The sequence below is a fragment of the Aethina tumida genome, chromosome 3 (genome assembly GCF_024364675.1).
Source record: "Aethina tumida isolate Nest 87 chromosome 3, icAetTumi1.1, whole genome shotgun sequence".
Taxonomy (NCBI): domain Eukaryota; kingdom Metazoa; phylum Arthropoda; class Insecta; order Coleoptera; family Nitidulidae; genus Aethina; species Aethina tumida.
Genome location: NC_065437.1, coordinates 1,780,326 through 1,798,261, shown reverse-complemented (window position 1 = coordinate 1,798,261; position 17,936 = coordinate 1,780,326). Strand labels below are relative to the sequence as shown.

General features: G+C 26.8%; 1 protein-coding gene across 1 annotated transcript; it reads left to right on the top strand.

Annotated features, from left to right (window-relative positions):
- Positions 1-25: 25 nt before the first annotated feature.
- LOC126265007 (uncharacterized) lies at positions 26-4,270 on the top strand. The gene is made up of 2 exons (XM_049965066.1): positions 26-147; positions 3,653-4,270. The coding sequence occupies exons 1-2, from the start codon at positions 91-93 to the stop codon at positions 4,217-4,219; spliced, it is 624 nt and encodes a 207-aa protein (XP_049821023.1). The 5' UTR covers positions 26-90; the 3' UTR covers positions 4,220-4,270.
- Positions 4,271-17,936: the final 13,666 nt, after the last annotated feature.

Here is a 17,936-nt window from a genome sequence, read left to right as displayed (position 1 = left end):
CTCATTTGTTATCTGTACGTGAGTTCTCAAATCTAATTGTTTAGTCAAGACAATTTTAAATCAGACTTTTTGTTACAATTGTATTTTGCTATGTTCAACATGGTGAATATTTTTGTTGGTGTTGTTTTAACCCTCATAGTGACTCAGGTAATTTTTTAATTAAAATAATTTTAATTTCAAAATTTAGTAATATTGTTATAAATAACATTAATGAATTGGTAATTTAAAATAAAATTGTGGTATTTTAATTTATGTTATACAACATAATATCAAATTTTTTCAATGTCTTAATTTTTGACTCTTATTTGTTACAAAAGAAATTCTATACAAATAGTGTACTTTGGAAATACTACAATTATATTTTATATAAGAAACATCTATTATATTATATACTTTAATAATATATTAATAATAAATAAATATAACATGAATTAATTAGACTGTTATTTATATAAAAAGCTTACTATTTTAAATTTATACTTTTACAGTTATATACTTAAGTCATATTATATTAAAATTTATAAAAAATAGTTTTAATATTTAATTTATGTTATATAATTTCAATATATCAATATGTGATAATATATTAAAAGTAAGTTAATATATACCAGAATCTTAGAATATTTAATTTATATTATAAATATGTAATAATATTAATATAATTTTTAGTTTATGTTATATACTTTTATAGTCAAAGTTCTTAAATATGTTATAAGTAAGTTACTAAGTCGAATTTTTATTGGATTAAAATTTATACAAGAAGCTTATAATATTTAATTTATGTTATATACTTTAATAATAAATATATAATAATATATTAAAAGTAAATTAATATATCGAATTTTAATTAGATTATTAAATTTACGAGAAATTTTTAATTTTTAGTTTATGTTATATACTTTTATAGTCAAAGTTCTTAAATATGTTATAAGTAAGTTACTAAGTCGAATTTTTATTGGATTAAAATTTATACAAGAAGCTTATAATATTTAATTTATGTTATATACTTTAATAATAAATATGTAATAATATATTAAAAATAAGTTAATATATCGAATTTTAACTAGATTATTAAATATACGAGAAACTTTTAATTTTTAGTTTATGTTATATACTTTTATAGTCAAAGTTCTTAAATATGTTATAAGTAAGTTACTAAGTTTAATTTTTATTAGATTAAAATTTACACAAGAAGCTTATAATTTTTAATTTATGTTATATGCTTTAATAATAATAATGAAATTATATATTAAAAGTAAGTTAATATATCGAATTTTTATTAAATTATTAAATATTCAAGAAACTTGTAATTTTTAGTTTATGTTATATACTTTCATAGCCAAAGTTCTTAAATATGTTATAAGTAAGTTACTAAGTTGAATTTTTAATAGATTAAAATTTACACAAGAAGCTTATAATTTTTAATTTATGTTATATACTTTAATAATAATAATGAAATTATATATTAAAAGTAAGTTAATATATCGAATTTCTATTAAATTATTAAATATTCAAGAAACTTGTAATTTTTAGTTTATGTTATATACTTTCATAGCCAAAGTTCTTAAATATGTTATGAGTAAGTTACTAAGTTGAATTTTTATTAGATTAAAATTTACACAAGAAGTTTATAATTTTTAATTTATGTTATATGCTTTAATAATAATAATGAAATTATATATTAAAAGTAAGTTAATATATCGAATTTTTATTAAATTATTAAATATTCAGAAACTTGTAATTTTTAGTTTATGTTATATAGGTACTTTTATAGACAAAGATCTGAAATACGTTATAAGTAAGTTACTAAGTTGAATTTTTATTAGATTAAAATTTACACAAGAAGCTTATAATTTTTAATTTATGTTATATACTTTAATAATAATAATGAAATTATATATTAAAAGTAAGTTAATATATCGAATTTCTATTAAATTATTAAATATTCAAGAAACTTGTAATTTTTAGTTTATGTTATATACTTCTTAAAGTTCTTAAATATATTATAAGTAAGTTGCTAAGTTGAATTTTTATTAGATTAAAATTTACAAAAGAAACTTATAATTTTTAATTTATGTTATATACTTTAATAATAATAATGAAATTATATATTAAAAGTAAATTAATATATCGAATTTCTATTAAATTATTAAATATTCAAGAAACTTGTAATTTTTAGTTTATGTTATATTCTTTAGTACTTTTATAGTCAAAGTTCTGAAATACGTTATAAGTAAGTTACTAAGGTGAATTTTTATTTGATTAAAATTTATAGAAGAAGTTTATAATATTTAATTTATGTTATATACTTTAATAATAAATATGTAATAATATATTAAAAGTAAGTTAATATATCGAATTTTAATTAGATTATTAAATATTCGAGAAACTTTTAATTTTTAGTTTATGTTATATACTTTTATAGTCAAAGTTCTTAAATATGTTATAAGTAAGTTACTAAGTTGAGTTTTTAATGAATTAAAATTTATACAAGAAGCTTATAATATTTAATTTATGTTATATACTTTAATAATAAATATGTAATAATATATTAAAAGTAAATTAATATATCGAATTTTAATTAGATTATTAAATATTCGAGAAACTTTTAATTTTTAGATTATGTTATATACTTTTATAGTCAAAGTTCTTAAATATGTTATAAGTAAGTTACTAAGTCGAATTTTTTTTGGATTAAAATTTATACAAGAAGCTTATAATATTTAATTTATGTTATATACTTTAATAATAAATATGTATTAATACATAAACTAAAAATTACAAGAAACTTGTAATTTTTAGTTTATGTTATATACTTTTATGGTCAAATTTCTGAAATATGTTATAAGTAAGTTACTAAATTGAGTTTTTATTGAATTAATATTTATACAAGAAGCTTATAATATTTAATTTATGTTATATACTTTAATAATTAATAGATAATAATATATTAAAGTTAGAAGAGTTTTAATTAGACCATTGAATGTACAAGAAACTTTTAATTTTTAGTTTATGTTATATATTTTTATAACAGAAGTTCTGAAATATGTTAAGTAAGTTACTAACTTGAGTTTTAATTAGATTAAAATTTATACAAGAAATTTAATATTTAATTTATGTCATATACTTTACAATCAATACTTTAATAATACATTAAAAATAAGTTAGTATATATAACAAAATTTTAATTGTTGTTCATGTTTTAGCTTACAATTTTTAATTTATGTTATATACTTTAATAATCAATAAGTAATTATATTATTGAATCTACAAAGAACTTTTAATTTTTAGTTTATGTTATATATTTTTATAACCAAAATTCTGAAATATGTTATAGGTGAGTTACTAAGTTGAGTTTTAATTGGAGTAAAATTTATACATATTCATATTCATATAAAAAGCTTATTTTGTTATATATGTTATATTCTCAAATACTCAATAACTTAATTAGAAATATGGACATAAAATAATAAGAAATTTCAATTATACTAATTAATTTAATTTAAGTATGTATTAATCTAATTACATTAATATCATCTCAATAATTTCGTGATAACACAAAAGATAATATTTTAAATATTTAAGCACTTTTAGATAAAAACAATTTTAATTTATTAATAGATAATGATCAAAATAAAATTTTTCCTTTTAGGTCACCTGCGATGTTCCAGATGAGACCTACACCAAATTAAACGAGCTAAAAAAGTTGCTCAGCAACAACGAGTACCAAGTCTACAGCAACCTCAACGTGTGGCTCACCAAGTCGCACGACATCATTAAAAACTACGAAGACGACGTCCACAACAAGCTAAAAACGGGCATGGAAAAAGTAGCTTCGCAAGTAAAACGTTGCAAATTAGAAGACAAAATTGCTAACTTAAGTGAAGAAATAGAGGGCGACTTCCAGAAGTGTCTGGCCAAAGTCACCTCCGAAGCGGACGGTTACTTCAACGACTTGGACCTGCTGATGTGGGGGCTGACGGACGAAGTGCTGAAGGACGAGGAACGGTTGGAGCAGTGCTCGGAGACGAAGTGCTACGAACAGCTGAACCACCAGCTGGACGAAGACCTCGAGTTAATTCCGGAACGTGTCGACGCCATCGTTGTGGAACGGCTGAAGTTTCTGGAGGGCGGCATCCACAAGAAGTTGAGGTTCTGCGACCCCACTCAGGAGTTGGATGATGGCATCGAAGAAGTGATGAAGTCTTGTGTTAATTAGTCTTGAGTTTAAGAGCTGGTAGTACTTAAATAGAGTCCAAAATGTAGTTAACTTGTGACTTATTTAATTAACTTCCCTGTTGAAAGAGTGATTTATTAATTGTCAATGAAATGTGTTTTTGTACAATCAACAGAATAATACAGTAACGACTTTTTGATGGGAATCAAATATTTATTAGACTTTTATCCCAATAAATAACTCGGAATAGTACCGGTCTATTGTTATGTGAGAAGATAAGAGAAAGGATTTTTTGTTGTGAAAAGGGAAAAGGTCACATTATTATAGGGGAAGATCTGCAGATTGCATTTTGGGGTAAAATCTAAAGAATTCAACTTTTTAGTTACTGGTTTCCAATGATTTAATCCACATCACAGCACAGACTTTTATAGATTTTCATTGTAAATGATTCGGTGACCCTTTTTACAACTCACACTTTTGTTCTAAAGTCTTTGATGCACCTTCTTGACAGTTTACAGTGGCTAATTTAATATTCATCAAGATAATAATTGATTAATCCACATTCACACACCCAACAGGACCAATTTAGTTGAGCATCGACCCATTTATTTTTACACAAGCCTCTCCATTTCTTTACAAACCGAAAGGTGATACGGGGGCAAGTTAACCGATTCATAAATTTTGATTTGAGGGCCAAACCATTGAAAGATGTGAAATCTGCACCTTTTGTATTGGAAATTTTCAATCGTACTTTTCGGATCGTTCTTTCCCCACGGCGAGATGTACAACCCCTTCCTTCAACTGTGCGACGAAGCATGTCTTCGGATTTTCGATGTTTAATGGAGGGTGGCGAAAGGAAATTCGATTACACGCCGGATGGGGTTTATTATTTGGATTAACCGCTGCGATGGATTTGTTTTGCATAAAAATCGTTCATTTGTTAAGATGCGATGTTGTGACTGTCGTGATTGATGATGGAATTTATTTAAGCCTCAATTTAAATTAGATTAAATCAGTTTCTTGGGAGAGGAAGTGTTTATTTTATAATGAATGTTAAGCCAAACCATATTTGAAAAGTAATGAATATATAAAAGAGTCTTTGATAATATTAATTCTCAATTTAAACCTGCCTCAGGAGGAGGGAAATTTGGGAAACAATAAATAAATAAAAAAGTCTTTGACATCATTAAGCCTCAATTTCCAGAAAGAGGAAGTTTTATTTCTAAAGGATGTTAAGCCAGCTTCCTTTGAGGAAGAATAACACTCCCTCTTACTGGAAATTGATTAGGTCAAGCTTAAATTGAGGATTATTGTCGGCAAAGACTTTTTTATTTACATATTGTTTCTTAAATATTGGCTTGGCAAAACAATCGTTGATATAAATAAACATTTCCTCACTTTACAAGTTGATTTAGAATGGTTTCAATTGATAATTAATGTTATCAAAGACTGTTTTATTTACTTATTGTTTCTCAAATATGGTTTGGCTTAACATTCTTTAGAAATAACACTCCCTCTCTCTGGATATTAATTAGGTCAAGCTTAAAATGATGATTAGTGACGGCAAAGACTTTTTTTATTTACATATTGTTTCTTAAATATGGGTTTGGCAAAACAATCGTTGATATAAATAAACATTTCCTCCCTCTATCAGTTGATTTAAAAGGGTTTAAATTGATAATTAATGTTATCAAAGACTGTTTTATTTACATATTGTTCCTCAAATATGGTTTGGCTTAACATTCTGTAGAAATAAACACTCCCTCTCTCTGGAAATTGATTAGGTCAAGCTTAAATTGATGATTAGTGACGGCAAAGACTTTTTTTATTTACATATTGTTTCTTAAATATGGGTTTGGCAAAACAATCGTTGATATAAATAAACATTTCCTCCCTCTATCAGTTGATTTAAAAGGGTTTAAATTGATAATTAATGTTATCAAAGACTGTTTTATTTACATATTGTTCCTCAAATATGGTTTGGCTTAACATTCTGTAGAAATAAACACTCCCTCTCTCTGGAAATTGATTAGGTCAAGCTTAAATTGATGATTAGTGACGGCAAAGACTTTTTTTATTTACATATTGTTTCTTAAATATGGGTTTGGCAAAACAATCGTTGATATAAATAAACATTTCCTCCCTCTATAAGTTGATTTAAAAGGGTTTAAATTGATAATTAATGTTATCAAAGACTGTTTTATTTACATATTGTTTCTCAAATATGGTTTGGCTTAACATTCTTTAGAAATAACACTCCCTCTCTCTGGAAATTGATTAGGTCAAGCTTAAATTGATGATTAGTGACAGCAAAGACTTTTTTATTTACATATTGTTTCTTAAATATGGATTTAGCAAAACAATCGATATAAATGAATATTTCCTCCCTCTATCAGTTGATTTAAAAGGGTTTAAGTTGATAATTAATGTTATCAAAGACTGTTTTATTTACATATTGTTTCTCAAATATGGTTTGGTTTAACATTCTTTAGAAATAAACACTCCCTCTCTCTGGAAATTGATTAGGTCAAGCTTAAATTGATGATTAGTGACGGCAAAGACTTTTTTTATTTACATATTGTTTCTTAAATATGGGTTTGGCAAAACAATCGTTGATATAAATAAACATTTCCTCCCTCTATAAGTTGATTTAAAAGGGTTTAAATTGATAATTAATGTTATCAAAGACTGTTTTATTTACATATTGTTCCTCAAATATGGTTTGGCTTAACATTCTGTAGAAATAAACACTCCCTCTCTCTGGAAATTGATTAGGTCAAGCTTAAATTGATGATTAGTGACGGCAAAGACTTTTTTTTATTTACATATTGTTTCTTAAATATGGGTTTGGCAAAACAATCGTTGATATAAATAAACATTTCCTCCCTCTATAAGTTGATTTAAAAGGGTTTAAATTGATAATTAATGTTATCAAAGACTGTTTTATTTACATATTGTTCCTCAAATATGGTTTGGCTTAACATTCTGTAGAAATAAACACTCCCTCTCTCTGGAAATTGATTAGGTCAAGCTTAAATTGATGATTAGTGACGGCAAAGACTTTTTTTATTTACATATTGTTTCTTAAATATGGGTTTGGCAAAACAATCGTTGATATAAATAAACATTTCCTCACTTTACAAGTTGATTTAAAAGGGTTTAAATTGATAATTAATGTTATCAAAGACTGTTTTATTTACATATTGTTTCTCAAATATGGTTTGGCTTAACATTCTTTAGAAATAACACTCCCTCTCTCTGGAAATTGATTAGGTCAAGCTTAAATTGAAGATTAGTGACAGCAAAGACTCTTTTATTTACATATTGTTTCTTAAATATGGGTTTGACAAAACAATCGTTGCTATAAATAAACATTTCCTCCCTCTATCAGTTGATTTAAAAGGGTTTAAGTTAATAATTAATGTTATCAAAGACTGTTTTATTTACATATTGTTTCTCAAATACGGTTTGGCTTAACATTCTTTAGAAATAAACACTCCCTCTCTCTGGAAATTGATAAGGCCAAGCTTAAATTGAGGATTAGTGACGGCAAAGACTTTTTTATTTACATATTGTTTCTTAAATATGGATTTAGCAAAACAATCGATATAAATGAATATTTCCTCCCTCTGTCAGTTGATTTAAAAGGGTTTAAATTGATAATTAATGTTATCAAAGACTGTTTTATTTACATATTGTTCCTCAAATATGGTTTGGCTTAACATTCTTTAGAAATAAACACTCCCTCTCTCTGGAAATTGATAAGGTCAAGCTTAAATTGATAATTAGTGACGGCAAAGACTTTTTTATTTACATATTGTTTCTAAAATATGGGTTTGGCAAAACAATTGTTGATATAAATAAACATTTCCTCCCTCTATCAGTTGATTTAAAAGGGTTTAAATTGATAATTAATGTTATCAAAGACTGTTTTATTTACATATTGTTTCTTAAATATGGGTTGGCTTAACATTCTTTAGAAATAAACACTCCCTCTCTCTGGATATTGATTATGTCAAGTCTAAATTGAAGATTAGTGACGGCAAAGACTTTTTTATTTATTTATTTGAGAAACTATAAGTAAATAAAATAGTCTTTGATAATATTAGTTGTTAATTTAAACACTTCCATATCAACTTGTAGAGGGAGGAAGTGTTTATTTATATGGATAACTCTTTTGAAGAACCAGAAACATATTTGGGAAACAATAAGTAAATAAAAAAATCTTTGCCAAAGCCAAAACTTATTTGGGAACAATGAGCAAACACCTCTGACTTATGTAAATCCGTGGTGAACATTTACGGCGTTGGCTTATCGTTAATCTATTGACATTTTATGGCCCTCACTTAAGATCTTAAACTGCGTCGTAAAAATCCTCTAAACGCATTTTTATTGTGGTTTTACGATTGCGGTTTTGCGACCATAAATCCAAACGGCCGTAAAACTTTTGGCGACCACCAAAATCGGAAGCTGCGATCAAAAAATTTTACGACCATGCCCAATCTAATCGGGGATGTCAGTCTTTTATTTGTAGGTACCATCCATGTTTTTTTTTTGTATTGTGTGGAAGTTAATGAGGGGTTTCTTGGATGGTGCAACGGTTTAAGGATTTAACGGAAGCTTTATTGGATTTTCCTATTAATTATCAATGTAGCCCTAATTAAAACAGTTGCAGATTATTTGTGGGCAAAGAAAAAATCAGTGCTAATTATGTCAGCTCATTTGACAGCTGCACACCTTGAGGTTCATTGTGAGTGTTGTTTTCCTGTTGTTTCCTCAAGACATAACAGCTAATCCATAAGCCGGAACACGTGATTTAAATGTCGGGGAAATTATAGAGCGGCAACAATGAGTTCTTGACTCACAATGGTAAAAAGGCGGATCCTCATATTGAGGCACATGCCGCGAATAAAATCCGTTCATAAAAAGGTCTTTAATGAGTACAGTGATGGCTGAAACAATTCCTTTCCTCGTTCTAATCTTTTCCCGTCTTGTTTCGGTGTTGCTCAGAAGGAGGAAGAGGGAGTAAACTCAGAAGGAAGCTGACCAAATTAGCATATCAAATTTACTTAAATAACACGAAAAAGGTAAAATATAAATCAGTCCATAATGGACTGGACACAATTGGATGAGTATCCCTCAGAAAAAAGACCGTGGAACAGCTTGCACAAAAACTGACCCAAAATCTCTTACGAACCATGGAAAAATTTAATATAAATCGAGATGAATAGGGTGGTTGGTTCAACTGTCGTTTCCACGATACGGAACTGCAAAATAGATACGACGTACGGGGTTGTTGTGCTCTAAATTTCTTTATCTGCATTGTGTGTGCGTCGCGTTCTGCCGGCACAAGAAACCACCACCTGGCCTGGGACTTGGGGCCCTTTTTGCGTGTTTGCCTACCGAATGGCTCGTGATTTGCACCGCCGGTACTTACACAATCAATATTTGTGATCTTGTGAATGATAAAAATGGTAAAATTGCTTTAAAAGATAATTGTTACAAGGTAAAATTGATAAAGGATAAGATAAAAACAATTAGGTCAAAGAAATCAATGTCTTAATTCATTCATTTCTTGAATAATTAGTACCAATTTATATAAAATACACATACTCATAAACTAAAGATGAAAAATAATTAAATAAAGAAATTTATTATTAATAATACTTGTTTATATTATCCAATACTTAATTGGGGGAATATAGAGGAACATTTTTGATACTGTTGTAGTTCGGTACTATGACAAATTGAATTAAAATACAATTATTACAATTATAGGTTTAGTTTAGAAAGTAGTAATGGTAAAAGATCATATTTGTTCAATAGACACTTACTTAGAGTCTAATATTTCAAAAATTTACATATTTCAAAGATAATAATAGTAATAAAAGTCTTCTCAGTTCAAAAATACTGATGACAAGAGTCCATATTTGCTCAATAGATTATTACGTACAGTCTAATGTCTCAAAAATTTACATATTTCAAAGATAATAGTAATAAAAGTCTTCTCAGTTCAAAGATATTGGTGACAAGAGCCTATATTTGCTCAATAGATTGTTACTTACAGTCTAATATCTGAAAAATTTACATATTTCAAAGATAATAATAGTACAAGTCTTCTCAGTTCAAAAACACTGATAGTAAGAGTCCATATTTGCTCAATAGATTGTTACTTACAGTCTAATATCTTAAAAATTTACATATTTCAAAGATAATAATTGTAAAAGTCTTCTCAGTTCAAAGATACTGATGGTAAGAGTCCATATTTGTTCAACAGATTGTTACTTACAGTCTAATATCAATATATTTAAAAAATAATAATAATATAAGTCTTCTCAGCTCAAAGATACTGATGACAAAAGTCCATATTTGCTCAATAGATTGTTACTTACAGTCTAATGTCTCATATTTCAAAGATAACAATAATAAAAGCCTTCTCAGTTCAAAGATAGTGATGTCTAGAGTATATATTTGTTCAATAGATACTTATTGAGAGTCTAATGTTTCAAAAATTTACATATTTCAAAGACAATAATAATAAGTTTTCTCATTTCAAAGATACTGATGATTAGACTGTCTAATATCTCAAAAAAATACACATTTCTAAGATAATAATTGTAAAAGTCTTCTCAGTTCAAAGATACTGATGGTAAGAGTCTATATTTGTTCAATAGATTGTTACTTACACTTTAATTATCTCAAAAACTTACATATTTCCAAGATATTAATTGTAAAAGTCTTCTCGGTTCAAAGATACTGATGGAAAGAGTCGATATTTGTTCAATATATTATTACTTACAGTTTAATTATTACAAAAATTTACATATTTCGAAGGTAATAATTGTAAACGTCTTCTCAGTTCAAAGATACTGATGATAAGAGTCCATATTTGTTCAATAGATTGTTACTTACAGTTTAATTACCTCAGAAATTTACATATTTCGAAGATAATAATTGTAAAGTCTATTCAGTGCAAAAACACTGATGGTAAGAATCCATATTTGTTCAATAGATTGTTACTTACAGTATAATTATTTCAAAAATTTATATATTTCGAAGATAATAATTGTAAAAGTCCTCTCAGTTCAAAGATACTGATGGTAAGAGTCTATATTTGCTCAATAGATTATTACTTACAGTTTAATTACCTCAAAAATTTACATATTTCCAAGATAATAATTGTAAAAGTCTTCTTAGTTCAAAGATACAGATGGTAAGAGTCCATATTTGTTCAAAAGATTGTTACTTACAGTTTAATTATCTCAAAAATTTACATATTTCGAAGATAATAATTATAAAAGTCTTCTTAGTTCAAAGATACTGATGATAAGAGTCCATATTTGTTCAACGGATTGTTACTTACAGTTTGATTATCTCAAAAATTTACATGTTTCGAAGATAATAATTATAAAAGTCTTCTCAGTTCAAAGATACTGATGATAAGAGTCCATATTTGCTCAATAGATTATTACTTACAGTCTAATGTTTCAAAAATTTACATGTTTCAAAGATAATAATAATAAAAGTCTTTTCAGTTCAAAGATACTGATGACAAGAGTCCATATTTGTTCAATAGATTGTTATTTACAGTATAAATATCTCAAAAATTTACATATTTCGAAGAAAATAATTGTAAAAGTCTTCTCAGTTTAAAGATACTGATGGTAAGAGTCCATACTTGTTCAATAGATTGTTACTTACAGTTTAATTATCTCAAAAATTTACATATTTCGAAGATAATAATTGTAAAAGTCTTCTTAGTTCAAAGATGCTGATGATAAGAGTCCATATTTGTTCAATAGATTGTTACTTACAGTTTAGTTATCTCAAAAATTTACATATTTCGAAGATAATAATTGTAAAAGCCTTCTCAGTTCAAAGATACTGATGGTAAGAGTCCATACTTGTTCAATAGATTGTTACTTACAGTTTAATTATCTCAAAAATTTACATATTTCGAAGATAATAATTGTAAAAGCCTTCTCAGTTCAAAGATACTGATGGTAAGAGTCCATACTTGTTCAATAGATTGTTACTTATAGTTTAATTATCTCAAAAATTTACATATTTCAAAGATAATAATTGTAAAAGTCTTTTCTGTGCAAAGATACTGATGGTAAGAGTCGATATTTGTTCAATATATTGTTACTTACAGTTTAATTATCTCAAAAATTTACATATTTCGAAGATAATAATTGTAAAAGTCTTCTCAGTGCAAAGATACTGAAGGTAAGAGTCGATATTTGTTCAATATATTGTTACTTACAGTTTAATTATCTCAAAAATTTACATATTTCCAAGATAATAATTGTAAAAGCCTTCTCAGTTCAAAGATACTGATGGTAAGAGTATCTATTTGTTCAATAGATTGTTACTTACAGTTTAATTATCTCAAAAATTTACATATTTCGAAGATAATAATTGTAAAAGTTTTCTCAGTGCAAAGATACTGAAGGTAAGAGTCGATATTTGTTCAATATATTGTTACTTACAGTTTAATTATCTCAAAAATTTACATATTTCAAAGATAATAATTATAAAAGTCTTCTCAGTTCAAAAATACTGATGATAAGACTCCATATTTGTTCAATAAATTGTTACTTACATTTTAATTATACAAAAATTTACATATTTTGAAGATAATAATTGTAGAAGTCTTTTCAGTTCAAATATACTGATAGTGAGAGTCTCAAAAATTTATGTATATCTGAGATAATAATAGTAATCTTAATTATCAAAAGAAAAATATGATAAATATTATTTGTTTGTGGGTAAAATAAATAATATTTATTATAAATTTATTTAAAAATATTAATAAATAATGTTTTTGAACCAGTTTTCTTATATCTAATTAGTATTATACGTGATTGTAAAGAAATAGTCTTGTGTGCACTTGGAACCAGTTCCTTTGAACGTAAAAGGACAATAAAAGCGGACTACAGACGTTGAGCCAGACTGGTAGGTAAATCAGGGGCACGCGCCCTTGCATTTCCGTGTGATTAACGACTTTTTACCATTCGAGATTATCTCCATGTAAATGTCCAACAATATTTTTCATCCATTTTTAATCATTCTATATATCTACTTCCACATTATCACTTTAATAATATAAAATTTTATAATATTTTTTCAAAATTTTGTATATTTTATATTGATATTTGATGTTTTCCTGTTTTTTTATTTAATGTAAAAGATTTGAATTGAAATTGAGTTGAAACTTTTAATCAACCTAACCTAAAAACATGTTTAATGAATATAACCTCACATTTTATTAATATTTGATGTTTTATGTCTCTGTTTCTTTAAAATTTATATAAAATTTGTAAATTTATGCATTACGTGAGAAAACGTTAACGTCATAAATTCAAAAATTACAGTTCCATTGAAAAATCAATAAGCCAGCCAAGATAGTTTATTCGTTGGATGCAATAAATTTGAAATTAATTCGATATTGGCAATAGTCGGGGACCGATAAATGTCATATAAAGATACTTCCAACAATGGGGCACAGCATCCCCAACGTTTAACAACAAAAAGATGCTTCCGGGACATGTTGATCGAACGACTTCCATTGTAACCCACCTATTTCTTTGAAATTTATGTCCAAATATCCATTACCTCATGTTTTTACTTTGGGTGAGTCAAAAAAGTATCGAATTTAATAATTTGAATAAACGTTGCTCACGGTGGTACCTTGATGGTACTGAAAGTAGTAAGGCAAAGGTGTAGATCATACGATAAAGAAACATTTAGGCAGTTTGTATTGTGTACGGTTGACGCTTCTGTAAAACAATACCTGATAGTTTTGATTGACATGGGTTGTCCAGTTCAAAAGGTCAAGTAAACCCTTTTGGGTTTCATGGTGTTCTTGACGAACTAATCCTGTTTTAAGGGCCTTTCAAAATCATTTAGTCGAACGACTAGTCCAATTCAAGATGAGTGACAATCCAGAAAACAGTACTCCCAGCACTACTTACTTGTCTTGTTAGTACCGACGAAATACATTATTCCCAGTACTACACGGAGTGGTGGTTTCCGCAAAAACAACAAAACCGGTAACCTACATCACCGAAGGGGGCATTTTCGGGTGGCAGCAAGCTGCTCCCGTTTCATCCGGATAAAAGAACGGAATCGGGCCAAGTCAATGAAGGTGCTGTTTTACCTTCTGATTTATATGGGATGTGCCGCCTTTCTTTTTCACATATAAGTGGGTTTGCGAATATTTACGAGTCATCTGTCCATAAATGTATTGCTTATTGCTGCCATTGTAAACCGACTGACCGCTGTATTTCTTCGGCACTTGGACTGCCGTGAAATTTTTTTATGCGAAATTTGTCTTCGGAAATGCGCAACGGACATGTCTATACGTGCGAGCGGGGCAGCTGAGCTTCACTCGCGTTGGAAACGGCTTTGACGATTTTGTAATTGAATAATCATAATAAAAAGTATTTTTATTAATTGAAGCATTAAATGTAAGTGTTAATTAGTCACAGTCTTATGATTATCTGATACAATGTTCCCTTTAAGGTCATTAAGGAGTTCAGTTCTGGATATTATTATTGGTTTCATCAAATATGACATCTTTAATGAATTCAAGGTCTGCTGACTTTTATTATTCCTGACATATTAAACCATAATGATATAATGGTACTTCTGTGGGGTTAAACTGAAGAGTCCATTCATTGATATTAAAATACAAATTAAATACTTTCCAAAAAAAATCTTTCTAGAATTTATTGAATATAATAAATTTTATAATATGACTTTAAATTTAAGAGTTTCCAGATTTAATAAATTCTTTCTTGTCTTTTTAATTCTATAAACTTTTATCACATTTATTGGACTTAAAATGTCCAATTTATTATCATTTTATTTTTTAAATATTTTTTGTTCTTTATATTCTTTAAACCCTTTAAATTGACTCGAATATCTGCCCTTTTTAAATTTCAAAATTCTTTTTTATATTTTTGGATTATTTAGTTTTCTTAGATTTTTTAATTTTTTATATATCTTAACATATTTTAGGTTCTTTAAACCCTCCATAAATTTCCAGATTGAATTCGTTCTTTTTGACTCTTTAATTCAATAAGATTGTTTTTGTATCAGATTTTTTGGTTTTTATATTTTTAGATATCACAGATTTTTTAATTCTTTAGATTATTTAGTTCTTTAAGGTTCTTTAAATTTAATTTAGTTATATTTAAATATTTTAGTTTCTTTAAATTTAATTTAGATATCTTTAAATATCTTAGGTTCTTTATATTACATAAATCCTTTAAATTTATTAGAATATCTAAACTCTTTCAATTTCTAAGAATTTCCAGATTGAATTCATTCTTAATTGATATTTTAATTCTATGAACTTTTTCCAGATTTTTTGGTTTTTATATTAATATAATAATAACACCATAGATTTTAAATTTTTTAGATTATTTAGTTCTTTAAGGTTCTTTAAATTTAATTTAGATATCTTTAAATATTTTAGGTTGTTGATGATGTGATTTTCTTCTTTCTTTTTATGTTCTTTATTTTTTAGATTTCTTTATGTAATTTTTTAAATTCTTCATATTATCTATTTTCTTTAAATTCATAATAATTTTCAGATGAAATTTATTTAATTTTTTTGACTTTTTAATTCTTTAAACTCTTTTCAGATAAGATTTTGAGGTTTTTATATTTTTAAATATCTCAAATTTATTTTGTTGTTTAGATTATTTAAATTTCTTAGTTTTTTTTTTAAATCTTATAGGTTCTTTAAAATATTTAGGATCTTTAAATTAACCACAGATTTTTAAATTTTTTAGATTATTTAATTTTCTTAGGTTCTTTAAATTTAATTAAGATATCTTTAAATATTTTAGGTTCTTTAAATTTAATTTAGATATCTTTAAATATCTTAGGCTCTTTATATTACTTAAACCCTTCAAATTTATGAGATTATCTACCCTCTTTAAATTTCTAAGAGTTTCCAGATTGAATTCATTCTTAATTGACTGTTTAATTCTACAAATTTTTTCCAAATTGTTTCATATATCAGATATTTTATTTTTTATATTTTTAAACAGCACAGATTTTTTTAGATCGTTTAGTTCTTTTAGGTTCTTTAAAATTAATTTAGATATCTTTAAATATTTTAGGTTCTTAGATTTTCTTATTTCTTTATTATTTTTTTTTAGATTTCTTTATGTAATTTTGATTCTTTATAATCTTTATATTCTTTAAATTCTTTATATATCTCTTTTAAATTACAAATAGTTTTCAGATTGAATTTATTTTTGTTTTTTTTACTTTTTAATTCTTTAAACTCTTTTCATATTAGATTTTGAGGTTTTTATATTTTTAAATATCTTAGATTTATTTTGTTTTTTAGATTATTTAAATTTTTAAATTTTGTAGGTTCTTTAAAATATTTGAGAATTTTTAAATTAATCACAGTTTTTTAATTTTTTTAGATTAGGTTAATTTTATTATCTTTAAATTTAATTTACATATCTTTAAATATCTAAAGTTCTTTATATTACCCCCTTTACATTTCTAAAAGTTTCCAGATTGAATTCATTCTTAATTGACTTTTTAATTCTTTAATTTTTTTCCAGATTGTTTTATATATCAAAATTTTTGGTTTTTATATTTTAAAACATCATAGATTTATTTTGTTGTGTATATTATATAGATTTCGTAGGTTTTTTTTAAATCTTTTAGGGTCTTTAAAATATTTAGACTCTTTAAATTAAAATTTATTAATTCTATTATTTTCCAGATTTCATCTTTTTAACCTTTTTTCTTTGTATTTCTCATCCTTTACCAACCTTATATTTCTAATATTCCTTAAATGTCCTTAAAATCCTTTAAATACTCAGATTCTTTAGGTTCTTGAGGATAATACAACTGGTTAATTATATATCAGTAATGAATTAAGTTAACCAGTTCTTCGCATGACTTACTAGATCCGTTTTATACATAGGAACCTCGTTTGATTTAATTCACATACACCACTTTATTGCATCCATAAATCTTGGCCGGCCTAAACTAGTTTGCATTTAAGATCCTAGACGAGACGCGGGGTGTCTTGGACCGCATGAGGTGCCACCACAATCGGGAGTAATAAGCGTAATTGATGACCACCGCAGGGGATTCACCTCAAGACGCATTCGGCCACTATTTACTGTGTACTTTTTACCAAACAACGCTAATTTGGATCATTGTGTTCTAACGTAGGTTTAATTAGACGTCTTGAAGGGTTGGACGAAGTTTATGACGTGGCGGGGCCAGTTAAATAGATTTGCGGTTAATAAAATTGGGTGGTCATGGGAATGAATCACGGTTTCTAGTCCACAATTCATTCCTTGGGTGTTTTTGGAACAATTATTGTTGTTCGGTTAGTTTTGATCAGCATATGTTGATAAGGTTTTGAGTGTACTAAATTAGGGTTGTCCTTTTACGGACAATTACTTACGAATCTTGCGTTGGTGGTCGAAGGGTGGTTCCTTGCAACAACTTCTGTAATTCAGATGGCGGAACTGACTCGTCGGGTTAAGTGAGCGTCACATAAGGCATTCACGTGGAGCCTTACAAGACATATGTTGGATTAAAAGTGTGCCCAATGCTGATTTTTGTATTTAATCATCCATTATTGCTGAAGCTTCAGCCTAGAAACTCAATTTCCTCTGTTTCTTTTGGTGAATTAAGGGAGGCAACTGAGGAAGTGGTGAGACTGGTCCACAAGTGCCAACTCGCCGTCGACGTTGACGAAGATGAA

What these genes read in the sequence shown, in the direction of transcription:
- LOC126265007 (XM_049965066.1), top strand. Translation starts at nt 91, where the DNA reads ATGTTCAACATGGTGAATATTTTTGTTGGTGTTGTTTTAACCCTCATA. An exon ending in TAACCCTCATAGTGACTCAG is followed by an intron (nt 148 to 3,652) that starts GTAATTTTTTAA and finishes TTTTCCTTTTAG; the next exon opens with GTCACCTGCGATGTTCCAGA.